Consider the following 27,366-nt stretch of genomic DNA (forward strand, 5'->3'; position numbering starts at 1 on the left):
ATGGGTTCCGTAGGGGGCGAGCACTTCAAGGACCTCAGCCCTGTGGTGACCCCCGAGGGGAACGTGGTGATGAGCTTCAGCTTTGACAGCTACCAGCTGGAGGAAGAGGAGCTTCAGGCCAAAGGCTGCCAGGCCAAGGGAGTCCTCACCTTCATGGAGCCAGGTATGAGCACCGGGTGTCGTTTCCACGCAGCGTGCCATGGGTCGGGATCAAACTCCTCACTTTATGCAGTTGGCTTTGATTCCTCAATAATGTCCACTTTTGTAGACTCCCGACGCTTTGGACCACACAAGAGCCCCCTAATAATAATAATAATAATAATAATAATAATAATAATAATAAATACAGTGGTACCTCGGTTTATAAACACAATTGGTTCCGGAAGTCTGTTCATAAACTGAAGCATTCATAAACTGAAGCGAACTTTCCCATTGAAAGTAATGTAAAGTGGATTAATCTGTTCCAGACGGGTCCGTGGAGTACTCAACCTGAAGCATACTTAACCCGAAGCCTGGGTGTAATTGGTTCCGGAAGTCTGTTCATAAACTGAAGCGAACTTTCCCATTGAAAGTAATGGAAAGTGAATTAATCCGTTCCAGATGAAAATTCATAAACCGAGGTGTTCGTAAACCGAGGTTCCACTGTATATCCCTCCATCTGTTTGGGTTTCCCCAGCCACTCTGGGTGGCTCACAACAGAATAATAATAATAATAATGTGATCAAACATGAAAAACTTCCCTAAACAGGGCTGCCTTCAGATGTCTTCTAAAAGTCGGATAGTTGTTTACTTCCTTGACATCTGATGGGAGGGCATTCCACAGGGCGGGCGCCACTACCGAGAAGGCCCCTGCCTGTAACCCACTTCTCGCAACGAGGGAACTGCCAGAATGCCCTTGGAGCTAGACCTCCATGTCTGGGCTGAATGATGGGGGTGGAGACGCTCCTTCAGGTATAAAGGACTGAGGCCATTTAGGGCTTTCAAGGTCAGCACCAACACTTTGAATTGTGCTCAGAAACGTACTGGGAGCCAATGTAGACCTTTCAAGACCGGTGTTATGTGGTCTCGGCGGCCGCTCCCAGTCACCAGTCTAGCTTCCGCATTCTGGATTAGTTGTAGCTTCTGGGTCACCTTCAAAGGTAGCCCCACGTAGAGCGCATTGCAGTAGTCCAAGCGAGAGATAACCAGAGCATGCACCACTCTGGTGAGACAGTCTGCGGGCAGGTAGGGTCTCAGCCTGTGTACCAGATGGAGCTATAAGAAGACATTGCAGGGGCTTACTTAGAAATGATAATATAATGAATTGAAAAAGCTGTTTAAAATAGCGTTTGTTAAAAAAAAAAAAACAGACGCTTTCCTTTTGGGAATTATAGGGCCAGAACTACCCAAACTGTACAGAAATTTATTTATGTATGCGACTACAGTGGCAAGAATGTTACTTGACCAAAAATGGAAAGAAGATGTCCCAGCAAAAGAAGAATGGATACAAAAGCTTACAGTATATGCAGAAATGGCAAAACTTACTGGAAAAAAAAAAAAGAAATCAAGACAACAAACTTTTTTAAATGAATGGAAATGGTTTGTGGGATATTTACAAACTGTAAACAGATAAGATCATTGGCAGGATTATTGTAACAACCTGAAGTTTTCTAAGAGTATATATTTAAAGTAGATGAATAAATGGGCAAATTAAGTTAATTTGGATATGCAGAAAATATTCAAAATAAGTTCAAGGAACTGCAGAAAGAGGGGGAAGGAAGTCAAGTTTGGAAATGTTAAAATGACTGTAAAATTATTGAAATGTATAAAACTGAAAATTGTAAATAAGATTAAAAAGAAGAAGAGAACATTGCAAGCGGGTTGGAATAAATGAGTCTCAGGATCCCTTCCACCTCTGCTATTCTATGACTGCTGGGTGGAGTGCATCTCTTGCCCAGGGTTCCCACCAACGACACCCTTCTCCAGGACACTCCATGCCATGTCATGCCATCTCCCCTCACCCCTTTCTTTCCTTTCGGGGAGGCTTGGTATGCATTGCCGGTTTAAAGCTAAGTGGGGTCTTTCAAATCACATTTGCCCTTCCCCCTGCGCTTCAGAGTTGCCTCCTAGAACTATGGAGTTGGAAGAGATGCTAAGAGTCTTCTAGTCCAGTGTTTCCCAACCTTGTGCCTCCAGATGTTTTTGGACTACAACTCCCATCATCACTAGCTAGCAAAACCAGTGGTCAGGAATGATGGGAATTGTAGTCCGAAAACAGCTGGAGGCACAAGGTTGGGAAACACTGTTCTAGTCCAGCCCCCTGGACAGACAGCTATCCAACCTCCGGGGGTGGAGGGTGAGGAGGCAGTGGGTGTTATTCATGCGGGTTTTAAAATATGCCCAGAGCTGGTTTGCGGAAATGCCTCAAAATGGAGTTTTTCTCATGATGTATACAGTAGATGGTATTTAACACCAGCTAAAAAGCGGTGTTAAACCTAGACAGCATCTTAAAAAGCAGAGACATCACCTTGCCGACAAAGGTCCGTATAGTTTAAGCTATGGTTTTCCCAGTAGTGATGTATGGAAGTGAGAGCTGGACCATAAAGAAGGCTGATAGCCGAAGAATTGATGCTTTTGAATTATGGTGCTGGAGGAGACTCTTGAGAGTCCCATGGACTGCAAGAAGATCAAACATATCCATTCTGAAGGAAATCAGCCCTGAGTGCTCACTGGAAGGGCAGATCCTGAAGCTGAGGCTCCAAGACTTTGGCCACCTCATGAGAAGAGAAGAATCCTTGGAAAAGACCTTGATGTAGGGAAAGATTGAGGGCACAAGGAGAAGGGAACAACAAAGGACAAGATGGTTGGACAGTGTTCTTGAAGCCACCAACATGAGTCTGACCAAACTGCGGGAGGCAGTGGAAGACAGGAGTGCCTGGCGTGCTCTAGTCCATGGGGTCACGAAGAGTCGGACACGACTAAACGACTCAACAACAACAACAACAACAACAACACTAGCTAAACTGACTAAAATGTACAAGACAAGAACCAATGAGTGTTGGGAATATAAAGAAAGGGAAGGTGTCTTCTACTACCATGTGGCGGACTTGTAAAGAGGTAAAGGCTTTCTGGGAAATGGTATATAATGAGTTAAAGAAAATGTTTAAAAATCCTTTTGTTAAAAAAACAGAAGCCTTTCTTTTGGGGATAGTGGGTGAAGAGATACCAGGGGAAGATGAAAGACTGTTTATGTCTGCAACAACTGCGGCAAGAACTCTTTTAGACCCAAAATGGAAACAAGAAGAAGAACCAACGAAAGAAGAGGGGCAGATGAAGATGTTGGACTTTGCAGAACTGGCGAAGCTGACGGGAAAAATCCGGAACCAGCACGATCAAGTATTCCAAAAGGACTGGAGTAAATTTATATGATATTTGATTGACATCACTGGCAGGGTTGTCCGAAGACTTGTAATGAGAAATTTTCCAGCTTTCTATATTTTCCAAAAGGAGACATGGGTCTCACTTGCCTGGCACACTAAACATCACGTTTTGCTGTGGATCGAAAACACTTTGCTCCTCTCAGGCTGGGATGAAGGAAACCACGTTCCTCAGCTCAGCCTTAGAGCCAAGCCCAGGAGAGTGGTTTGTTTTCTCCCAGGAAACTGTGACCTGCAGCCCAGATTTGCTCTTGGTTTACTGCTGGTGGTTTGTTGGAGCAAAACGAAGCACAGACCTTGGTTTGGTTGTAGAAAACTTAGCCAGGGATTGTGATTTGCTTCTTCTGGGTGATGCTAAACCACATAACTCCGGTGCAATGTGACCAACAGATTTTGCTTTTCCTCTGTTTGTTAGACTCTGTTAATCTCTCTGTATATATGCTGGTCTTTCCACGCTCCGTGATATGTGATTTGGAGATGATGCACAGCAAAGATATGGTATTTGAGCACCTCCTGAGTATCTAACCGAAAGGTTGCAATTTGCTGAATGGAATTTAATCAGACTGGTATTTATCGTCTTGAGCATGCCTCATCCCCTCAGGCGCTGGATACTCTGCAAGAGCCTGCCGCTTTCAAACATTAATGCCAGCATCTTAGAAATTAAAAGCAAAGACGGGTGGTTAAATCCCTTTTCCAAGCTGGAACGTCTTCCGTTCTTATCCTCTGGGAGCCCACAAACAGAGATTTATACCCCTGCCTTCCCCTTTAGTGATGCAGCAGCTAAAAAAGCCAATGCAATTCTGGGCTGCATCAATAGGAGTATAGCATCTAGATCTAGGGAAGTAATAGTACCACTGTATTCTGCTCTGGTCAGACCACACCTGGAGTACTGTGTCCAGTTCTGGGCACCACAGTTCAAGAAGGATACTGACAAGCTGGAACGTGTCCAGAGGAGGGCAACCAAAATGGTCAAAGGCCTGGAAATGATGCCTTATGAGGAACGGCTTAGGGAGCTGGGTATGTTTAGCCTGGAGAAGAGAAGGTTAAGGGGTGATATGATAGCCATGTTCAAATATATGAAAGGATGTCACATAGAAGAGGGAGAAAGGTTGTTTTCTGCTGCTCCAGAGAAGCGGACACGGAGCAATGGATTCAAACTACAAGAAAGAAGATTCCACCTAAACATTAGGAAGAACTTCCTGACAGTAAGAGCTGTTTGGCAGTGGAATTTGCTACCAAGGAGTGTGGTGGAGTCTCCTTCTTTGGAGGTCTTTAAGCAGAGGCTTGACAGGCATATGTCAAGAATGCTTTGATGGTGTTTCCTGCTTGGCAGGGGGTTGGACTGGATGGCACTCGTGGTCTCTTGCAACTCTAGGATTCTATGATTCTATGATTCCTCATAACAGCTCCAATCCTGTGCACGCTTACTCAAGAGAAGGCCCAGTGAGCAGAGTAGGCGTTATTTGTGAGCAGGGTTGCAATGTTTAGTTGGCTGGATGAATTAAATATTTTATTGTGACGGCGCCTGCACACTTTGGAACTCCCTGCCTATTGACGTCAGGCAGACGCCTTCATTGTACAGTGGTACCTTGGTTTTTGAGCGTCTCAGAAGCTGAATGTTTCGGTTTCCGAATGCTGAAAACCCAGAAGTAATTGCTTCTGTTTTCGAACGTGCCTCGGAAGTCGAAGGGCTGCCGCTGCGTGGTTTTCAATTTCTCCAATTCAGCTTGCAGCCAGCCCTTTGCGCCTCGGTTTTTGAACGTTTCGGAAGCTGAGCGGATTACGTTCCAAAACTGAGGTACCACTGTACACTTTTCGGCACCTGCAAAAAGCACCCCTGCTTGGGCAAGCCTACCCAGATATCCAGAATCCTGGGGTGTTTTTTGTTTATTGCTGGCTTTCAGTTTTCGAATGCATTGTTTTTAACGGATAATTTAATTGCCCTATTCTCTTTGTGGGCTGCTTTGAGGTTTTCTTCACTACAGACCCCACGAAATAAATAAATGTAGCCTCTTGATCACCATTTCTCCAAACTAAAAAGAGCCCCAGACATTGCAACGTTTTCTCTTTGGAGAGTCGCTTCATCCAGCAATTCTGGGCTGCATCAATAGGAGTATAGCATCTAGATCTAGGGAAGTAATAGTACCACTGTATTCCGCTCTGGTCAGACCTCACCTGGAGTATTGTGTCCAGTTCTGGGCACCACAGTTCAAGAAGGATACTGACAAGCTGGAACGTGTCCAGAAGAGGGCAACCAAAATGGTCAAAGGCCTGGAAACGATGCCTTATGAGAAACGGCTTAGGGAGCTGGGTATGTTTAGCCTGGAGAAGAGAAGGTTAAGGGGTGATATGATAGCCATGTTTAAATATATAAAAGGATGTCATATAGAGGAGGGAGAAAGGTTGTTTTCTGCTGCTCCAGAGAAGCGGACACGGAGCAATGGATTCAAACTTCAAGAAAGAAGATTCCACCTAAACATTAGGAAGAACTTCCTGACAGTAAGAGCTGTTCGGCAGTGGAATTTGCTGCCAAGGAGTGTGGTGGAGTCTCCTTCTTTGGAGGTCTTTGAGCAGAGGCTTGACAGGCATATGTCAGGAACGCTTTGATGGTGTTTCCTGCTTGGCAGGGGGTTGGACTGGATGGCCCTTGTGGTCTCTTCCAACTCTATGATTCTATGATTCTATCCTTTTGATAATTTCGGGTGCCCTTTTCTGAACCCTTCTTTCCGACTCTGCAACTTCCTTTTTGAGGTGAAGCAACCTTTTCTAGGTCTCCCGCAATCCTGTATCTCTCATTTTCTCTTTTCTTTCCTGGCTCTAGTTTGCGAAGACCCTGCGCCCCAGGATCGCTACCACGGGATCTACTTTGCCATGCTGCTAGCAGGGGTTGGCTTCCTCTTGCCTTACAATAGCTTTATCACGGACGTTGACTATCTCCATCACAAATACCCAGGTACTGTTTCCTCAGTATTTAAGAAGAACATTTGGGAAGGTCCAAAAATTCAGGTTGATGCTGTTTTCCTGGAGCCAGTCATCCCATCCCCAGGCATTCATCACTCCTTCGGATATATCCCCCTCCCTCCTTTCCTTCTTAAGTATTTTTATTTAATTCCATCCATATTATCCAAATAACAAAACATGAGACAAACACGTAAAAACTAAACCGAATCGTTCCAGGCTGGCGTGGGATGTTTGTTGTTGTTGTTTAGTCGTTTAGTCGTGTCCGACTCTTCGTGACCCCATTAAACGACTAAACAAGCGTGGGATGTTAACATTTACAAAAAGAAGATCTAAATCTGCTAAGATCATATACGAGACGAGTACTTTTGGTATCATCGAGATGATGCAGCGACAATAGTTTCTATCGTAATATTTATTGTTTCTGTAAAAACTGAATTCCAAAAACCTTGCAGTGATATCAATGTATTGAAGCCGAAATCACCAGGTGCGAAAACTCTCAAAGCGCCGCGGAGATAATTTTAGGAGGTCCAGCTGATGGATGGAGTTGCTCCCGTCTTGCTTCTGGTTTGAAGGCAGAGCTAGCAGTCAGAGAAAGCAAATCTCATATGCACCCGGAGCCTGTATCCTGAAAACTTATTTTGCCCTCCTTGCGGCCTTGCTCTCCTTCTGCAGGGACTTCTATCGTGTTTGATATGAGCCTTACCTACATCTTGGTCGCCTTGGCAGCCGTCATCCTCAACAACGCACTGGTGGAAATGTTGAGCCTCCACACCAGGATCGCGGTGGGTAAGTCTGGCTGCCCCAGCTTGGGTCATGCAGAGCTCATGTTAGGCTCACCGCTAATGCAGTGAACCTCTGTGCACAGCTTTCTTCCGTTTGTCGAAATCTTCCTTTAAAAGCACAGATCTCGGGAAAGATGTAGGCCACATTTCGCCAACCTCGAGCGCTCCAAGGAGTCAGCTACATTAATCAAAAAACAGTGTTTGAATGCGTTAGAAACATGCCAAAAAAAACAACCTTTGATATTTTCCATTGTGGATTTTTTCCTTTTGTTATAACGATTTGATTTCTGACATTTATAGCGCTTTCCCGCCTGAGTGTAGATCAACCCCAAGTGTTTTGTACTACAAATCACATCAGTCCCAGCCAGACGTTTTGTAATCCAGAACATCTGGGGGCACCAGGTTAGGGAGAATGGATGCGGCCCCCTAGACGGTGATGATAATAGTTTTAAAAATTTATATGCTGCCCATCTGGCTGGGTTGCCCCAGCCACTCAGAACAGCTTCCAGCAAAATATAATCTGGTTGACATCCATCTGCCTCAGGAGACAATGGAAGAGTGCACCTTGGGTGTGTGTGTGTGTGAGGTCAAGCTGTTGGACAGTTGCAGCACCTGCTGCGGCTGTAGAGACCAATAGGGGAGAGACATGTTTTGTTGCAGCCGGGGCAGATGTAGACGTCCGGTTGTGCTGCTGCAGATGCGCCAAGGCGTTCTTCTCTCTGCGCTCCTCCCAGCGGCCATTCCTCCTCTGGTCACTACTACGGATGCACAACCTGACTGTCTCTCTCCAGGCCCTGTGGTCATCTGCAAGGGATTCCCACACAGCAGGGTTCATGTTGCCAGCCTTCATGTCACATTTGTAAGGCCTCTTTAGTCTGCCGATGGGCCTGATGCATGAAGCTAGCTCCGTGTTGTGAGCACATCCTTGGGGATCCTGCCACCTTCCATTCTGTGGACATGACCAAACCAGCGTAGACGTCGCTGAGACAGGGGTGTGAACATGCTGGGAAGGTGGGCTGGGGAGAGCACATCTTTGCTTGAAATTCTGTCCTGTCCTGTGACACCCAAAATCTTCCTGATGCAGCAGTTGTCTGCAAACGGATTCCCAGATGGCAGAGTTGATGTTGCCAGCCTTCGTGTCATGTTTGTAGATATCTTTGTAACACAGAGCTGGTCTGACCATTAGGTCGTGAAAGACTCTGGGGTTGCGGTGCTCATCTCACTCTATAGGCCGAGGGAGCCGGCATTTGTCCGCAGACAACTTCCAGGTCATGTGGCCAGCCAGGGCCGTCTTAAGCACCTCTGGCGCCATGGTGCGACGGATCCCTCCGGCGCCCCCCCGCCCCATTTCCCAGCGCGGCAGGCGGGTGGGCTCAGTGTGCAGTGCTGCTGCCGAGGGCGCTGCTGCGTGATGGAGCGGCCAGCGGGCGTAGGGCCAGCCCTGTGGCCAGCATGACTTAGCTGCTTCTGGCGAACCAGAGCAGCACACGGAAACACCATTTACCTTCCCGCTGTAGTGGTACCTATTTATCTACTTGTACTTTGATGTGCTTTCGAACTGCTAGGTGGTCAGGAGCAAAACCACAAAATAAATAGAAAAAATAGACAGACCTCAGCGTAACACTCAAAACGGAAGTGTGGCACTCAAAACGGAGCACTCAAAACGGAGCACGTTCGGCTTCCAAAAAAGCTTCGCAAACGGAACACTTACTTCCAGGTTTGCCGTGCTTGGGTTCCAAGTTGTTTGAGTACCAAGGCGTTTGAGAACCAGGGGACCACTGTATTTATCATGCAAAAAACTCAAAGTGATTTACTACAAGAAACAAACACATATATTAAAATCAAATAAAGCATGCCACCCACTCAAGCGGGCCACAGCTAATGAAGAGCCAAAAGCCTTGCAAAAAAAGGACTTAAAAAAGGCACTTAAATAAATGTAACAATGGTCCCAGACCAGCCTCTCTGGGGAGAGCATATTCCGCAAGCTGGGAGCCACCACCGAAAAGGCCCCGTTCTCATGTTTCCACCCTCCGGACCTCGCCCAGGGAATGAAGAAGGGCCTCAGGTGATGGACACAGCGTCTGGGTCAGTTTGTAGGGTTTCAGCGAATGCGGTTTGTCTACATCAGTGGATGTGATTGGCTTGCAGCTTGGAACTCCCGGCACTTCCTGTTGAGAAATGATCCCCCCCCTTCTCTGTTCCAGGGTACCTGTTTGCCTTGGGCCCCCTCCTCTTTGTCAGCATCTGTGACGTCTGGCTGGACCTCTTCACCCAGGCGCAAGCTTACGCCATCAACCTCATTGCTGTGGGCGTGGTGGCCTTTGGTTGCACAGGTAGGCGGGGGGCGGCGAGGGGGCAGCCAGCCTCACAATGGAGACAATAACAATAAAATATTATTTCTACCCTGCCCATCCGGCTGGGTTTCCCCAGCCACTCTGGGTGGCTCCCAACAGATTAAAAACAGAATAAAACATCAAACATTAAAAGCTTCCCTAAACAGGACTGCCTTCAGATGTCTTCTAAAAGTCAGATAGTTGTTTATTTCCTTGACATCTGGTGGGAGGGCGTTCCACAGGGCGGGCACCACCACCGAGAAGGCCCTCTGCGTGGTTCCCTGTAACCTCACATCTTGCAGGGAGGGAACCGCCAGAAGGCCCTCAGAGCTGGACTTCAGTGTCCGGGCTGAACGATGGGGGTGGAGACGCTCCTTCATGTATATTGGGCCGAGGCCGTTTCCCCTCCACTTTAATGGCTTTAGCTGAGATTCCTGCATTGCAGGGGGTTGGATTAGATGACCCTCGGGGTCTCTCCCAACTCTACAATTCCACGATTCTGCCATTTTCCTCCCGGAATTCCTCTGCTCCCTGTAGGCACAGCCCAGATCAAAGGCAGGACGTAAGTGTCACAAAACGAATCCAGATAGCCATTTCCGGAATAAGCCTGGAATCGAGCTTGAATAGCCATGCTCCTTATCCTTTCTTCTGTCTGTCTGTCTGTCTGTCTGTCTGTCTGTCTGTCTGTCTGTCTCTCTCCTCTTAAGTGCAGCAATCCAGTTTTTATGGCTACACCGGGATGTTACCAAAGCGCTACACCCAGGGGGTGATGACCGGCGAGAGTGAGTATTGCCCAAAACCCAACCCCTCCCCCAGTTTTTAAATTGTTTTCACTTATTTACCGTATTGGCCCGAATATAAGCCGCACACACCCACACACCCAATTCCGACTGTGAAAAGTTAAAGTGTGGCTTAAATGTGTGACCTTACAAAAATGGGCTTTTACAATATCGCTGCTGAAACAGACGTGCGGTAAAACGGAACAGGAATCTGTTTTATTGCTGATTTGCGAGCTTGAGACTGTTCCTTTGCCATTTGCGGGTGTGAGCGCCTGCGGAGTTGTAGCAACTGAATAGCGATTTGCGATGTTAGCGATTGTACGGTCACTTTTGCGGGCTTGCAAGATCAAAGGCTTAAATTGGCTGGGAGTTACAATTCTACCAACCACAGCGATTTTCAGCCTGTAACCCAATTTTAAGGGAGCAGCTTATATTCAGGTATTGTCTTTTTTCCTCCCCCCCCTTGAATTTTAAAGGTGCGGCTTATTTGCGGGTGCAGCTTATCTCTGGGCCAATACGGTATATGAGAAACAAGAATCAATATTCAACAATTCATCTGTCAGGGATTGTTTTTCTGTGATTCCTGCATCACAAGGAGGTTGGAATAGATGATCCTTTCAAACTCTGCAGTTCTCTGAATTCTACCCCACTCCACCGAAGCACCAAAAAAGTCTGCTTAATTGCATTTGACTTTTAGGTCATTTCAGTTTTTAAGCAAAGCTGTCGTTGCTCAAGTTCCTGCATGTCCTCAGAGGCCCATAACCCTGTTCCATGGATGTTGCACATGGAATAAATTACATTTTGCCAGGTTGATTGAAAAGCAGGGGTTTTCTTGTCTGCTTGACTCTCTTGGACATGGTCCGTCACTTTGTCCATTGATATTAAACCCCAAAGTGGTGAGATCTAGATCCCAAACAGGGTTGCGATTCAAGTCTTCCTTGCAGTAGTAAAAGAGAATTAGACAAATTCATGGAAGAGGAGAGGGCTATCGATGGCTACCAGCCAGGACGTCTGAGCTCTGCCCTCCACAGTTGGAGGCAGTAAAGCTTCTGGAAGCCACGGGAAGGGAGAGGGCTCCTGTGTTCGAATCCTGCTTGCGGGTTTCCCATTGAGGCATCTGTTCAGCCACGGGGTTTTTTTCTTTTTCCTTTCAAAATTTCAAAAGCTTTCTTACAAACAGGTTTTACTGCTGAGCCTTGTACACAAGCCTCTTATCATGCAGACCCAATAATAATAATAATAATAATAATAATAATAATAATAATTTATTTATACCCTGCCCATCTGGCCGGGTTCCCCCAGCCACTCTGGGCGGCTTCCAACAAAACAGAAATTCTAAAATACAGAAATCCATCAAACATTAAAATACAGAAATCCATCACACATTAAAAGCTTCCCTAAACAGGGCTGCCTTGAGATGCCTTCTAAAGGTCTGGTAATTGTTGTTCTCTTTGACCTCTAGTGGGTCAGAAGAACCCGTCACAATCAGAGTCAGAGCTAGCAGACCCGCTGTGTACCCAGGGGCTAGCCACCGGCGGGGGCAGGGCTAGCATGGCGTGTGTCCTGGGGGCGGGGCGGCGATGTCACCCCCCCTCAGGGATGACACCTGGGGTGGACAGCACCCACCACACACCCCTTCCTCCACCACTGGTCACAATGCTTTGTTCAGTCCCCATCAGCTCCTCCTCCGATGCAAATGTCTCTTCACAGAGAGTTAAGCATGCCCACGTGATTCCTCCAATATTGGCCTAATTCTGCTCCAGAGAAACCACCAGCCATTAGTGACAGTGATTTCCATTAAAGCAGAAACTCCAAAAGAAGAAAATGGACAAGCAGTCCTTTGAAGTACTTATTTCAGTCATGTGTGTGAATGTAAATGCATGGCTACTCCGGGGGAGAAATAGCCAACAGAGTCCCCTCCTGGGGCCCACCATCCATGATCATTGGATCTGTTCAGCCACTGTGAAATCAGGATGCTGGGCGAGATGAGCCATTGGCCCCACCCAGCAGACTCTCCTTATGATCTTATGTCAGCCGTACTGGTGAGGAAGGAGATCTGAAGTCCTGTTTGTTCAGGGCCAGCTATGTGTCTGGATATCGAGATCTCCCGATGGTGCTTTTCTTAAACGATATGTGCAAGGTGGGCTGCTAATTTGTCCAGGGAAAAGAGCACAGGTGATCAAAATCACTCTTCCTCGCTCCCCACAACCCCAATAATAATAATAATAATAATAATAATAATAATAATAATACTTTCTTTATATGCCACCCATCCAACCGGGTTGCCCCAGCCACTCTGGGCTGCTCTCAACAGCAACAAAAAGTAAAAACACAATACAACTTCACACACTAAAAACTTCCCTGCTTTGTGTGTGTGTGTGTGGGGGAATGCCTTTCCCCCCAGGGAGGAACTAGAATGGTAAGAGCTTTTCTTAACATGAACAATTAGTTACTAGAGGAGAAGGAATCTGGATCTTCCTCCGCTGCACTTCTGTAGGTACGTGACTGTAGATTCCAAGATTTCTCTCATACAGAGAAGCAGGAGCTGCCATTGATTTCCGTGGGCAGTAAATGCTCCTCGGGAGTGCAGTATTTATTAATCTGACTAATAAGGAGCTTGAGCTGGAAGATTAATCAACTGAAACTCCGGAGAAGAGATTTCTCCAGCAGGCTGCTAGGAAACCGGCCGCTTCTCTGTCTCGCGAGGGAGGTCGTCTTATGGGCCTGATGCTTGAGAGCGTCACAGCCCTGCGGCAGAAGAGTCAGCCTCTCAGCCCAGCTGACCCAAATTTTGGCCCCAAGGAAATCTAGATTCTGGGGCTGCGGCTAAATAAGGCAAACGAAGCAGATTGGGAAGAGGACGTTCCTGGCTCTGAGGCATTTTGTAATTCGTAAATGGAATAGAATAAATGGCTACTGGCCTCGTTCCAGGCACAATTCAAAACGCTGGCTGTGGTCTATAAAGCCCAGCGCTGCTTATATCCAGGCTCTCAGAAAGACCATCTTCCCTCATGCAGGCATGCTCAGGCACTGAGATCTGCAGGGGAGGAGGCCCCTCTCTCGGACCCGCCACCCTCAAAGGACCACTTGGTGGGGAGGCGGGAGAGGGCCTCCTCGGTGGTGGCTTCTCCCAGGCAACTTTGGAACTCTCTGCCTAGGGAAGCCAGACTGGTTCCCTCCTTGCCGTCATTCTGCCAGCAGCTGAATACCATAGTGCAGGGGTCAGCAAACTTTTTCATATTTGAAAAAAATATGAATGAATTCCTATGCCCCACAAATAACCCAGAGATGCATTTTAAATAAAAGCACACATTCTTCTCATGTAAAAACACCAGGCAGGCCCCACAAATAACCCAGAGATGCATTGTAAATAAAAGGATACATTCTACTCATGTAAAAACATGCTGATTCTTGGACCGTCCACGGGCCAGATTTAGAAGGTGATTGGGCCGCATTCAGCCCCCGGACCTTAGTTTGGGGACCCCTGCCATAGTGTTCCAACAGGCTTTGGGGAACTGACTGCTTTCATGAAAGGGCTGGTGCTGTGCTATTTTAATAGATCAATTCAGACAGTGAGAGATTCTATTAATGTTTAATTATTTTAAATTATTGTGGGTGTCGTCCCCCCCCCTATGTTTCTGTCTCATCTTCGAGCGGCTTTGAGTCCCTACCAGGGAAAAAGGTGGGGTGTTATTATTATTAAAGGGAAGGATGCTAGCACAAAGGCCAAATACAAGTGTTTTTGCACAGGCGTGGAATCTTTGGGACGTAACCCCTGTGCAAGTTGCGACCATATGGAAGTCTTAAAGTGGGAGGTTTCTGCAGTGCAGGTGAGGCTCAGGGTTGCATCTGGCTTGCTGTATTCGCCCCCCCTTCCCCCTTCTTCATAGAACTGTGTGTGGGAATAGTTACAGGTAGGTAGCCGTGTTGCTCTGATGTAGTCGAAACAAAATAGAAAAATTCCTTCCAGTAGCACCTTAGAGACCAACTAAGTTTGTCATTGGTATCAGCTTTCGTGTGCATGCACACTTCTTCAGATACACGGAAGAATGTTAAGGAATGTTGGAATGTTAAGGATAGTAGGAAAGGATATATTGAATGAGCATTATCCTTTCTTCTCTCACGCTAGTGAGCCATGTAGCAGAGCCGATTCCCCTCATTATACCGGTAGCTGGAAGCTACTTTGCAGATTTGTTTGAATCTTTTAGTTAAGATTATTTCCCGGTGTCCTCTTTAATCCCTCTTAAAAGAATAAAGACACGAGAGTCTTTCTGAGTACAGTGGTACCTCTGGTTAAGAACCTAATTTGTTCCAGAGGTCTGTTCTTAACCTGAAGCACCACTTTTGCTAATGGGAGCTCCTGCTGCCGCCACACGATTTCTGTTCTCACCCTGAAGCAAAGTTCTTAACCCGAGGTACTATTTCTGGGTTAGCGGAGTCTGTAACCTGAAGCGTTTGTAACCTGAGGTATCACTGTACAGTGGAACCTCATGTTATGTACCGTCCTCCTTGCGAACGCTGTGGTTTACGAGCTCCGCTAACCTGGAAGTAGATGCTCCCGGTTGCGAACTGTGCCCCAGGGTGTGAGCGGAAGTTGCGTGCCATTAGCAAAAGCGCACCTCATGTTACGAGCGGTTTCAGCTTAAGAACGGACCTCCGGAACGAATTATGTTCGTAACCGGAGCTACCACTGTAAAGTAACAAAAAGTTTACTTAAATTTCAGTTCACAGTTTGATCCCTGAAAGGCAGGATTTACTTGGTAGTTACACAAAGAAACAGTGAGTTGATCTCATATGGAGACTGAACTCAGGTGCTGCTGGCTGAGAGCCGGCAGACAGCAAAATTCCATTGAGATAACAAAATGGCTGCAGGAGAGCAGCATGGCAGCAAAAGACAGAGCAAGACAATAGAAAGACAAAGATGGCTGCATGACTTGGCTCTTTTCTGGAGTCAGCCATGCCCATCTCCCAGGTCACATGCAGGGGGGAGATGCTTCAGGAAGTTACACTGACTGTGCCCACTAGGGAAATGAGGAATGTTGCATTTGACTACCACCAGTGGATGTACGTCCCACACTGTGGAGTTGGAGGGGACCTTGAGGGTCATCTAGTCCAACCCCCTGCTTTGCAGTAATCAGGGTCTGGGTGTTGTTCGGTTGTTTCTGTTTGTATTTTCGTTATGCACAGTGGGCCCTCTGGATACGAATTTAATTCATTCTGGGGGGTCTGTGCACACCCTGAAAAATCTGTATCCAGAGGCGCTGCTTCTGCACACGAACGTGATAGAGCGCTTCTGCGCATGCGCGAGTGGCGAAAGCCGGGAAAATACTTCTGGGTTTGCCACTTTCGCAAACCAAAGTTGTGAAACGTAACCCGAGGGTCTACTGTATCTGTGTTTTTATATTGTAATTTTATCCTGTGAGACCTGAGGGTATAGGGCGGTATATAAATTTAGTGACGACAACAATAATAATAACCACCAGCTTTTCTGCTCTCACTTCCTCAGGCACCGCCGGGGTCATCATTTCGCTGAGCCGCATCTTCACCAAACTCCTCCTATCGGACGAGAAGGAGAACACCATCATCTTCTTCTTCATCTCCATCACCCTCGAGCTCATCTGCTTCGTCCTCCACCTCCTGGTGAAGCGGACACACTTTGTGAAATACTACACTGCCCGCTCTCGGGACAGGGGGCCCCCCGAGTGCAGGGGGCCTGGGGGCCATGGTTCGGGGTACAGGGTCCACCACGATGTCACAGCCGAGGACATCCGATTTGTAAGTGGCCCCTTCCCCGTGCAAAGTGGGCCCACAAGTTGGGCGGGGGGTGTCAGGCTGGAACCACTTTGTGCTTTATTGCATTTGAAAATTCAGATTATTGTTGTTTTTAATTTAAAATAAGCAAATCATACAGCGCCTATATGATATCAAGTGACAGAATAATCTGGCCACAATAAGGAAATTTTGCCCATGGTATGATTATTATAATTCTATAATAATAATTTATTATTTATACCCCGCCCATCTGGCTGGGTTTCCCCAGCCACTCTGGGCGGCTTCCAACAAAATATTAGAATGCAACAGTCTGCTAAACATTAAAAACTTCCCTAAACAGGGCTGCCTTCAGATGTCTTCTAAAAGTCTGGTAGATGTTTTTCTCTTTGACATCTGGTGGGAGGGTGTTCCACATGATGGGTGCCACTACCGAGAAGGCCCTCTGCCTGGTTCCCTGTAACGTGGCTTCTTGCAGCGAAGGAACCGCCAGAAGGCCCTCGGAGCTGGACCTCAGTGTCCGGGCTGGACGATGGGGGTGGAGACGCTCCTTCAAGTATACTGGGCCATTTAGGGCTTTCAAGGTCAGCACCAACACTTTGAATTGTGCTCAGAAACGTACTGGGAGCCAATGTAGGTCTTGAAAGGACTGGTGTTATATGGTCTCGGCGTCCGCTCCCAGTCACCAGTCTAGCTGCCGCATTCTGGATTAGTTGTAGTTTCCGGGTCACCTTCAAAGGTAGCCCCACATAGACGCATTGCAGTAATCCAAGCGAGAGATAAGTAGAGCATGCACCACTCTGGCGAGACAGTCCGCGGGCAGGTAGGGTTTACCAGATGGAGCTGGTAAACTGTTAAGGACTGCAATTGGTCTTGCAGGAAAAAGCAAGGGGTGAGATGGCTAAAAATAGCTTTATCGTGTATAATGAGATAAGAATCCAATGTCTCTATTCAGACCAGGTCTCTCCATGGTTTTAAGTTTGGTAATAAGTTGCAATTCAGCAACTTCTCTTTCCAGTTTATTTCTGAAATTCTTTTGTAATAAGACAGCTACTTTGAGATCTTGTATAGAATGTCCTGGGAGACTGAAGTGTTATCCTACTGGTTTCTCTGTATTGTGATTCCTGATGTCAAATTTATGTACATTTATCCTTTGGCGTAGGGTTTGGCCTGTTTGTCCAATATAGAGAGCTGAAGGGCACTGTTGGCATTTGATGGCATACACAATGTTAGAAGATGAGCAATTAAATAGTCCTGAGATGGTATGTTGGATGTTGTTGGGGCCAGTAATGGTGTTGGCACGGTATGCCAGCATCTTCATGGCAGATTTAGAACGTTTCCTAAACTCTTCCACTTCCCAGAGAAGAGGGGGACAGTATAGATTTACAAGTACGGTAGTTTGTGGAAGGTCATAGCTCAGAGGCTGCAGGGGGGGAGGAGCTGGGAAATATTGGGAGAGAAGCAGGAAGAAGACAGGGCAGAGACCGCTGACAGTGTCTTTGGAAAGCATTCCTGCCCCCCCCCTGTCTCCCAGGATCAGGCAGGCATTGAGAGTAGGAGAACAGAAAGCTCAGAGGCAGAAAGCCCAGATCAGCCGGCGCAGGGATGACGCAGAATGGGAGAGACAGAGGGGGTGGGATTTTACTTGGAGCAACGCCATTATCCAAGAGACGGCAATTCTACGTCTCTCTCTGTGAATATTGAATTAAAGACCTTGGTAAGAGCTCCTTGCCTTTCTGTTACTGGCAGACTACCGTGAGGGAGGGGGATCAGATTCCCTGAAGTACAGCTGGTGCTGAGGCTGGTTGTTCCCTCCCCTTTTGCTCTCTCAGGAGAACCGGCCGGGTGGGCAAGAGGCCTCCCCCCCAGAAGCCTTTGGGCAGGAAGGGGAACTGGCTGGTGGCGGAGGCACCTACGTGAGATTTGACGTCCCTCGGGCCAAATTCCAGAGGAGCTGGCCGAGCTTCAGAGGTAAGGGCAAGGTATCCCGCCCAGGGGTGTCTCAAGGGGTGCGTGGGCCCCCGGGTGTAAGGCCTGGGGGGGTGACAAAACCTCCCTGGGTGAATCGGCGTGGCAGCGCTCGCAATCCCGGCGGGAGGATTTTTGCGATTGCCGCATTCGTTGGTGCGAAAATCTGCCCGCTGATCACGCGAATACACCCAGCGATAAGTCTGGTACCCCCTGGCAGATGGCGTTTGCACCCCTCAGTGGGAGGCTATTGCATCCCTGGCGGGCGGTTTTATGCGATGGGCACCCTTCCCTAAAAAAAGCTCAACGAAACTCTGGGCAACATTCCCAAGAATTGCAGTGGGGGCTGGGGGGGTGACAAAAAAAATTGCACTGGGTAACAGCTGACCTTGCTACACCTCTGATCCCTCCTGGGGAGAAAGGTACCCAAGACTTTTGTGGCTTCAGCCGCTGCCCGGCCTTTCCCCACGATGTTCCATGCTGTGGAAACCCCTTGCTGCTGTTCTGCAAAAAGGGTGCAAACTCCCCAGTCCTAGTTACTCCGTGACCCCCGCCTCCTTTGCCCCCGTCGGCAGACATGATGCTCCACCGTTACATCGTCTCGAGAGTCATCTGGGCGTACATGCTCTCCATCGCGATGACCTACTTCATCACGCTGTGCCTCTTCCCCGGACTGGAGTCTGAAATCCGGAACTGCACCCTCGGGGAGTGGCTTCCCATTCTCATCATGGCCATCTTCAACCTCTCGGACTTTGTGGGCAAGGTAGGTACCCAGCACCCCACTGAGAGGAGGTGGCACATGTAGTTCTCCCCAAGATGGATTTGATTTAAATCAAATCGATTTAAATCACAAATTTAGTACATCCTTGTGTTACGTTGACTTTTTAGCTTATCTTACAGTGGCTCTTAGCTGCCCTGAGGACCCTTTTCAGGGTACGATGCTGTCAGCCACTTGCTGGAGATGCTGTAGCCGTGGGTTGGGATAGATGGCCTTTGGGTTCCCTTTCCAATTCTGGCTCTTATTTTAGAATGCTAAGGTGGGATATAAATAACAAAAATAGATCAACGTCCAGGACCAGTTTTGGGCCACTCACTTAGCAATCCAGTGTGTGTGTGTGTGTGTGTGTGTGTGTGTGTGTGTGTGTGTGTTGATAAACCTTACTAAAACAAACTCCCAATTTGTAAGATTTGAAATCCACACCAAGCAAGCAGTTTTGGAGGTGCAGCTGTCCTGTAAGCTTTCGGCAGCAGCTAAGTAACTCAACGCAGGTCACTTGCAACTTGCACAGGGGTTACAATTTAAATCACTGGTCCTTAAGACTTGGTTTAAATTATTATTATTTTTTACAGAAAGACACATTCTTGCTGGTATAATCTTAATATTTACAACCAGATGAAGGTTTCATTTTGGGAATAATAAATTTTAAGAGTACGGTTTTTACAGTGCTATCGAAGATTACTGATTTGGTTATACTCTTAGAAATACATAGACAGATAATTGTGAAATTATGGTGAGGTTTAATAAGTTAACTGTTTCTATTTGGACAACTTTTCTGCTGTGCCCAGGATGCCGCACATATGCGCAATCCGTATGGACGTCACACATGCGCCATTGGGCCGTTCGCCCCGCCCCTCGGTGTCCCACCCCGGGTGCCGGAGAGGGTTCCTCCGCTCTGCCCCCAGAGGGCCATCTGGGCCCAACCCCTTGCAATGCAGGAATCACTGAGGAACGATCCCTGGCAGGCGGCCATCGGGCCTCTACTGAAAGGCCTCCGAGGAAGGGCTGGCATGCGTGCGCAATGCCTACAGGATGCCGCACATGCGCACTCATACAGGCGTCTGTACGGGCTGCCACTTGCACGGCGACCATACAGGCTGCTGCGCGAGTGGCATCCCATACGGACTGCGCATGTGTGGCATCCTGTACAGACTGCGCCATATTGACTGTGCGCGCCCTCGGCCACTCTACAGCTGGGGGGAGGCAGGGTCCATCTTGTCACCCCTCCCCCCCAGAGTGGCACCCAGGGCGGCCCCCCTCCACCCCCCCCACTTTGTACGCCCCTGCCTGAGGGTCCCTCCTAACTCTCCAGGTCTGTGCTTTCCCCAAATCGCCCGGCTCCAGCCTCAAGCCTTCCTCTTTGCCCTTCCAGATCCTGGCTGCCTTGCCTTATGACTGGAGGGGCACGCACCTCCTCATCTATTCCTGCCTGAGGGTGGTCTTCATCCCGCTCTTCATCATGTGCGTCTACCCGAGCGGGAAGCCCACCTTCGGCCACCCGGCCTGGCCCTGCGTCTTCTCCCTCCTCATGGGCATCACCAACGGCTACTTTGGCAGTGTGCCCATGATCCTGGCGGCGGGCAAGGTCAGCCCCGAGCAGCGGGAGCTGGCAGGTAAGCGGGGGGGGGGAGGAGGAGCCGGCTGCCCTACCCTGCAGGGGTGTCGTCATGGAGGAAGGGGCTGGCAGAGTATCCACAAAGGGAAGAATCGCATCTGGGTCCCATTGCACCGAGAGAGGGCTTGTGGGTGGCAGGAATCGCCGTGGGGTGAGACGTGCCTCTCGACTCTGCCCTGAGAGATGCATTCATCCATTTGGGCTGTTACTCGGCGGCATTTGCCTCCAGATCACGCCAGGGCCGTTCTTTCATTAGAGAACGACGCCAATTCTCGGAGAACTTACGTGAATCGAGTGCTTTTAGAAGACATCTGAAGGGAGTTTTTAATGTTTGATGTCTCCCTGTCTTCTTCCATTTTGTTGGAAGCTGCCCAGAGCGGCTGGGGCAACCAAGTCAGATGGGCGGTCTGCAAATAATAAAATTATCAGCAGCTGGATTGGTAATAGCCCTGGAAACCGCCCAAAGTTCCCATGCAGGAAGCACAGTTTATGAATGTGGGGAACATGGAGGCAACATTAAGATAAATTCAACAGTGTGAATAAGTTATGTGGGATGTAATAATGGAACACCGAATGGTATTCTGTAAAATATGCAGGGATTTATGAGATGCAAAATGAACCACGGAATGAGAAGAAGGGAAGATGCTGATATCCTCAGGATGTGAAAATGAGTATTTTAAATTATAAAACAGAAAATTTAATAAAAACTATATACAAAAATAGAATATAAAGATGATGATGATGATTAATTTATACCCCGCCCATCCGGCTGGGTTTCCCCAGCCACTCTGGGCGGCTTCCATCAAAATATTAAAATACAGTAATAATTCATCAAATATTAAAAGCTTCCCTAAACAGGGCTGCCTTCAGATGTCATTGCTTTATCTGAACGTCTGGCCAGGCATAGACATCATTTAGTCTGCGTTGCAAAGCCAAATTGAACAGTTTCGATGCAGATTGGTTTTTCATTTTTTGTTATTATATAAATAGGGAGGGTCTTATAGGCACTACTCCTGGTGGTTGGGCTATATAGACTCATCTTAAAAGCTTGGCTATATGTAACTGCAGCTCTGCAATTTGTTTTTTTTATACTGAATATGCCCCTTGTGTGGATCTCTTCATAAGGTTAGGTGTCAATTTCTACATATCATTATGACAAACCATTTTTAAAAAATATCTTTTTTAAAAAAAGAGACGCATTGAAGCCCCCATTCCTTGGAACCCTGGTTGGCGGATGTTCGGGCCACAAAAAGACAGTAAAAGTCCACCGCGACAATTGGAATTGTTTCCCAACTAGTTTCCAAAATGGGGGGGGGAGACTGACCTGTAAAAACACCCACAAGATTTCAACTTTACAGATAAGGGTGGGCAGGAGTTAGATCCAGATCTGCTGGTAGATCTCTGAGTGATCTGTAGTAGATCAGCAAAAAAAAATCTGCTCTGGCTGAAAAATGAGAAGCAAAAAGGATTGCGTGGTTTGGAGAGTCCCAGGAATCAAAAAACATGTTTTCCCTGCAGAAAAAGCAAACCCAACCTTGTGTTATACAGTGGTACCTCGGTTTAAGTACTTAATTGGTTCTAGAAGTCTGTACTTAACCTGAAGCGAACTTTCCCATTGAAAGTAATGGAAAGTGGATTAATCCATTTCAGACGGGTCCACAGAGTACTTAAGCTGAAAATACTTAAGGCGTACTTAAACCAAGGTCAGCCCTGGCGCTTCCATTAAGGCAAACTAGGCCACGGCCTAGGGCGCCAAAATGGAGGGGGCGCTGACCAAGCCGCCCACCGCCCACCACCGCCCGCCGGTGCTTCCTCAGGCCGCTATACGGAGGCGCGCGGGGAGCGCAGGCCGGGGGCTGCCTCCTCTGAACAGCTGAAAGGCGGGCGAGGCAGCCTCAGGCTCACGCTCCCGGCGAGAAGTTCCGGAGGTGCGCGGGGAGCGGCAGAGAAGTGGCAGCGGCAGAAGGGCAAGCGGGGCCCGCCAGCCAGCATGATCAGCAGAGTCTTGCAGGCTGCAGTGGAGCAGAGAGGCAGCCCCTCCCCCAGGCTCGCGCTCCTTCGGAGCTTCGCGCAGGGAGCGGCAGCCTGGGGCCGCCTCAACTGAACAGCTGAGAGGCGTGGCGAGGCGGTCCCAAGCTCGCGCTCCGGGCGCGAAGCTCCGGAGGCGCGCAGGGGGAGCGTGAGCCTGGGGCCACCTCGCTGCACCTCTCAGCTGTTCAGTTGAGGCGGCCTCAGCCTCCCACTCCCCACCAAAGCTCCGCAGGTGCGCTGGGGCGTCATGGGTCATGACCCATGCGCCCGGGGGGGTGCCAGAAAATGTTTTGCTTAGGGCGCAAAAAGCCCTAGCACTGCGCCTGACCAAGGTATGACTGTATTCTCCTTTCTACTATACCTTTGGATGGGTTTTAATTGCAAGGTTTTCTGTGGGATAACCTTTCCTGAAAAGCCCAGGTAGAAAACACCTCTGTCTAGGAATTACAGTACAGTGGTACTTTGGTTCTTAAACTTAATCCGTTCTGGAAGTCCGTTCCAAAACCAAAGCATTCCAAAAACAAGGCGCGCTTTCCCATAGAAAGTAATGCAAAACGGATTAATCTGTTCCAGACTTTTAAAAGCAACCCCCAAAACAGCAATTTAACATGAATTTTACTATCTAATGAGACCATTGATCCATAAAATGAAAGCAATAATCAATGTACTGTACAGTGGAACCTCGGTTTATGAACCCCTCGGTTTATGAATTTTCGATTACGAACTCCGCGGACCCATCTGGAACGGATTAATCCACTTTCCATTACTTTCAATGGGAAAGTTCGCTTCAGTTTATGAACAGACTTCCAGAACTAATTGTGTTCATAAACCGAGGTACCACTGTTCTACAAAATAAATAAGGCAGTATTGTAGATGATAAAAATTCAAATTAAGTTTTTTTCTTCCCTGCACTGATGATAGTCATTGTTTGGATGGGGGGCTTTTATCCATTTCCACAGTCACACAATCAATCAATCAATCAGCTGAACTGGGTGCCACACAAATTGATTAAAATAAATCGAAAAAGCCCCCAAAACACGAAATAAATAGCAAAAACAAAAGCGCCAAACTTAATCAGTTCCGGAAGTCTGCTTGACTTTGGAAATATTCGAAAACCGAGGCGCAGTTTCCGATTGGGGCAGGCGCCCCGGAAACAATAGCCGACAGCCGCATCAGATGTTTGGCTTCCGAAAAATGTTCAGAAACCGGAACACTTACTTCCAGCTTTTCGGCGTTTGAGAACCAAGGTACCACTGTAATAACAATAATTGTTAACGTTTTTTTGGCTGGCCATGCATCGGAGAGGCTTTACCTGTGGGTCCTGCATTGCCAAGGGCTGGATTAGATAACTCTTGGGGTGCCACCCTGTTTAACCCTTTGCCCTCCTGTTCTCCTTTCCCTCCCTCCCAGGTAACACCATGACCGTCTCCTACATGTCGGGCTTGACTCTGGGCTCTGCCGTGGCCTATTTGGCTTACAGGCTCACCAGCATGTCCCACAGCACCTGCTTCCGCACCGAGACCTACAACAGCTCCATCACGCCAGGGTACTGAGCGGAGGTTCCCCCCCCAGGGCCGCCTCCGCTTCTTCCTCCGACCGCCAGAGTCCCAGGCGAGGTGGGGAGGGAGAGAGAGGAAGAGAGAGAGAGAGAGAGGAGGGGTCTCCCGCGAGAGGCTGCCGTTCTGCAGGAGCAGCTGCCGGACCGTGTTGGGAAAATGCAAAGCGACCATCTTCCTCCCTCCGGCTGAGAAGGGGAAGGACCAGCAGCGGGGAAGCTCTCCTGCGCAAGGCTTGTTGGAACCTTGTTGTAGAGTTGGGAGGGACCCCCAGGGGTCATCTAGCCCAACCCCCTGCAATGCAAGAGCCGCAACTGAAGAGTCCCCAACAGGCGGCCACCCAAAATAAAACCTCCACGGAAGCAAAGTCCAAGGAATTCCATTCCACTGTCAATCAGCTCTTACTGTTCGGTGCAGGATAATTCCCCCCGGGGCCAGATCCCTGCTCCCATCTGGCCCCTTTCCTCAGGGGTAGGAGGAACGCCCTCCCACCCCCATGCGAGTTCTCCCGCCACCCTTGCGAGGTAGGACCCCTTGCAAGTGCTGCCGGTCGCTGGGCTTGGGGGCGGCCTGGCTTCTGTGAGTTTGTGGGAAAGGGGATTCAGAAGGATTCGGCTTTGGCCCAAAGTGGGGAGGTGTGTGGCTTTGTCTCCCCCCTGACTTTGGAGGGGGCTTTGACCGGGGTGAGGCAGGAACCCCCAGGGGGCTTGTTCACACACCAGCCTTCCCCCCCCCCCCCGCAGCAGATCGGTCCCGTCATGGTAAATTTTGTCCTGTGGTGAGACTTGTCCAGTTGAAATTAAAATAGGCGGACTGCTTTTACGTTGCAGCGGAGAGGAAGTGTGTGGTTTGGCTTTGTCTGCATCACACGGCGCAAGGCTGCAGGGGTGCATTTTTAATTTGGAAATTACTCAGTACAGAAGCCACAGGCTCCCTTCACATAGAAAGCTAGCATGTCGAAGGGCCTAGCCGGGTCTTCTCCCTAACTTGCTACCAGTGCAATTTTTCTAGGAAAAGAGGTGCTGGAACTCACCCTTGTTCTCTTGTAATGGTGCCAACCTGAGAGGGGCTGGAACTGGGTTCCAGTGAGATCTGGATGAAAAAAGGCCCTACCTGCTACCTTTCTAAGTGCAGGGCAGTTATGTGAAAACTGAGAATTCAAACAGGAGATTTCCCACCTCCACAAGTTTCTAAAGCAAAGACTATCCTGTCTGCACCCCCACTGGATGTATAAATTGGCTGTTACCCCTTGGGGGCCCAAAAGGTTGCATGGATAAATTATCTGGTCATAAGAGTTTTAGGAATCTTCACTCCAAAGTATTAAGGGATGGGAGAAGCAAGCTAGTGGTTCTGTATCCCCTCCATGCCTTTTTATTGAGGAAGCAAACAAGCTAAACTCCGAAAACCGTCTGATCCTGCACCCAGGTGGACAGTTTTACCCCAAGGCCTCTTCTGTCCTAGTTGCAGCCCCCCCCCACTCCATTGGGCTGTCTCCAAAATGAGCTTGCCCAAAGCAGAGATGCAGGAGGTGGATCTCTGCGCAAGCTGTGACAGATCTACCTTGCTTTGTAGAAGCACCAAACTTGCGTCTCTGGGCGCAGCGCCATCGTGATGGCGGACAGCCTCTCCGAAGCTGGCTAGCTGCTAATAGCGGCTTGCTTTTCGCAACGAGAAAGTCCAAGATGCAGATTACCCCCCCCCCCCAATTGCCTTCAGCAATTGTCTTGGACATCTGGGAAAGCCCCTCCCAGTAGCTGCAGACGGAAAAAGGGGTGTGTGTGCACGGGGAGGGTTGCTCGGATATGATGTGAAGAGGAAACTGGTGGGTGGGGAAGGGTGCATGGGTGCAGGAGGGGAAGCGGGGTTAGGCAGTCGGGTGAAGCACCCCTTCCCTCCCACCCTCACGCTGTATCCTCCCCTCGGCTGTTTTGCGGCCGCTTCGCCCACTAGGCTCCCACAGCCCTGTGTCTTCTGCCAAAGGTCTGTTTTTGTCTCTTTCTCCCACGTGTGCCACCCCCCCTCCCCGGCCCCCAAAGTCCCCGCAGTCGGCATCATTTCTGCACTCGGCGTGGCACCGGTTTTGCTAACCCGGTTAGCGTGGCACACCCTCATTGCAGCGCTGCAGCCCGGGCAACGTTGCCAGCTCCCCCTTGCACCCAGCTATGTGTGTCTCTTGTTCAACACAGCCAGCCCTCCGTGGCCTGCATCCACGAGAGCCACGGGCTGGGCCACGGAACAGGTTCTTCGAGGAGGGCCGGGCGTCCGCCCCACACCTCCCTGTTGTGAAGTCTTGTGTGCGTGTGGCGTGTGCATGTGTGTTTGCTGATGAATAAAACTGTTGGGTTGGGTATGTTCCCCCCCTAAAGAAAACACACTTCCAATTCAGTTTTTCTGTCTCAAGGGGCTGGAGGGGGGTGGAGCATTAAATTGGGGGTACGCAGACTTCATCGTTTCTGCAGATGTTCTCAACACGTGGGAAGTGGGGATTTGAACCCTGGTGCCGCCCACATCTGACACTCTAAGCCAGGGGTCAGCAAACTTTTTCAGCCGTGGGCCGGTCCACCGTCCCTCAGAACATGTGGTGGGCCAGACTATATTTTGGCGAGAGAAAAAATGAACAGATTCCTATGCGTCACAAATAACCCTGAGATGCATTTTAAATAAAAAGCACACATTCTACTCATGTAGAAACACGCTGATTCCCGGACCGTCGGCAGGCTGGATTGAGAAGGTGATTGGGCCGCATCCAGCCCCCAGGCCTTAGGTTGCCTACCCCTGCTCTAAGCACCACACCTCTCTGTGCAAACGACAACAATTTTATTATTTATATCCTGCCCATCTGGACCAACGATCCCCGTGCATTTCAAAGGCTTCTGTTGATTCCCCCCCACCGCCTAAGACTAATCTCCAGCGGTGTTTCTTCTCTGCAACCAGAAACCTGTGCGTTTTGTTGATTCTCCCCATCAGCCCCACTGCAGCACTTGAAACAAACAAATTAAAAGGAGGAGGATCCAGGCATTGCTTGCAGGACTGCTGGTCTGATCCGGGCATTTTCGTTTTCGTGGTGGAAGGTCATTGCTCAGTGGTAGAGCAGACAGGACTGGCCAAGGCCTCTGGAGAGCCATTGCCAGAAAGAAGAAGTGTCCGGGTTGCACAACACGCTCCTTTTAGGAGACTGGTGAGGGTCAAGTGGCAGGACACCTGCTCTGGGCACAGCAAAGGGCCCCTCGGCTGCTCCTTGCCAGCACAGGCATTGGGTCTTGAAGGGAGCGAGGCAGGATAATCTGAGAGCCGTCAACAGAAAAGCGACCCTGAGCACCGTGGGGCAGTAGCATGACTCGGCCCCTAAAGTGGATTTTGTAAGTTAACCACAGTACT

At 48.9% G+C, this 27,366-nt stretch overlaps 1 protein-coding gene across 1 annotated transcript; it reads left to right on the forward strand.

Annotated features, from left to right (window-relative positions):
* SLC29A4 (solute carrier family 29 member 4) lies at positions 1–25,899 on the forward strand. Its single transcript, XM_035131425.2, has 10 exons — positions 1–163; positions 6,238–6,369; positions 7,050–7,163; positions 9,364–9,492; positions 10,200–10,274; positions 15,778–16,046; positions 17,873–18,011; positions 18,584–18,771; positions 20,159–20,399; positions 23,843–25,899. The coding sequence occupies exons 1-10, from the start codon at positions 1–3 to the stop codon at positions 23,983–23,985; spliced, it is 1,593 nt and encodes a 530-aa protein (XP_034987316.1). The 3' UTR covers positions 23,986–25,899.
* Positions 25,900–27,366: the final 1,467 nt, after the last annotated feature.

Source organism: Zootoca vivipara, chromosome 14 (assembly GCF_963506605.1).
Source record: "Zootoca vivipara chromosome 14, rZooViv1.1, whole genome shotgun sequence".
NCBI classification, from domain to species: domain Eukaryota; kingdom Metazoa; phylum Chordata; class Lepidosauria; order Squamata; family Lacertidae; genus Zootoca; species Zootoca vivipara.

What these genes read in the sequence shown, in the direction of transcription:
- SLC29A4 (XM_035131425.2), top strand. Translation starts at nt 1, where the DNA reads ATGGGTTCCGTAGGGGGCGAGCACTTCAAGGACCTCAGCCCTGTGGTG. An exon ending in TCTCCATCACAAATACCCAG is followed by an intron (nt 6,370 to 7,049) that starts GTACTGTTTCCT and finishes CTCCTTCTGCAG; the next exon opens with GGACTTCTATCGTGTTTGAT. An exon ending in CCACACCAGGATCGCGGTGG is followed by an intron (nt 7,164 to 9,363) that starts GTAAGTCTGGCT and finishes TCTCTGTTCCAG; the next exon opens with GGTACCTGTTTGCCTTGGGC.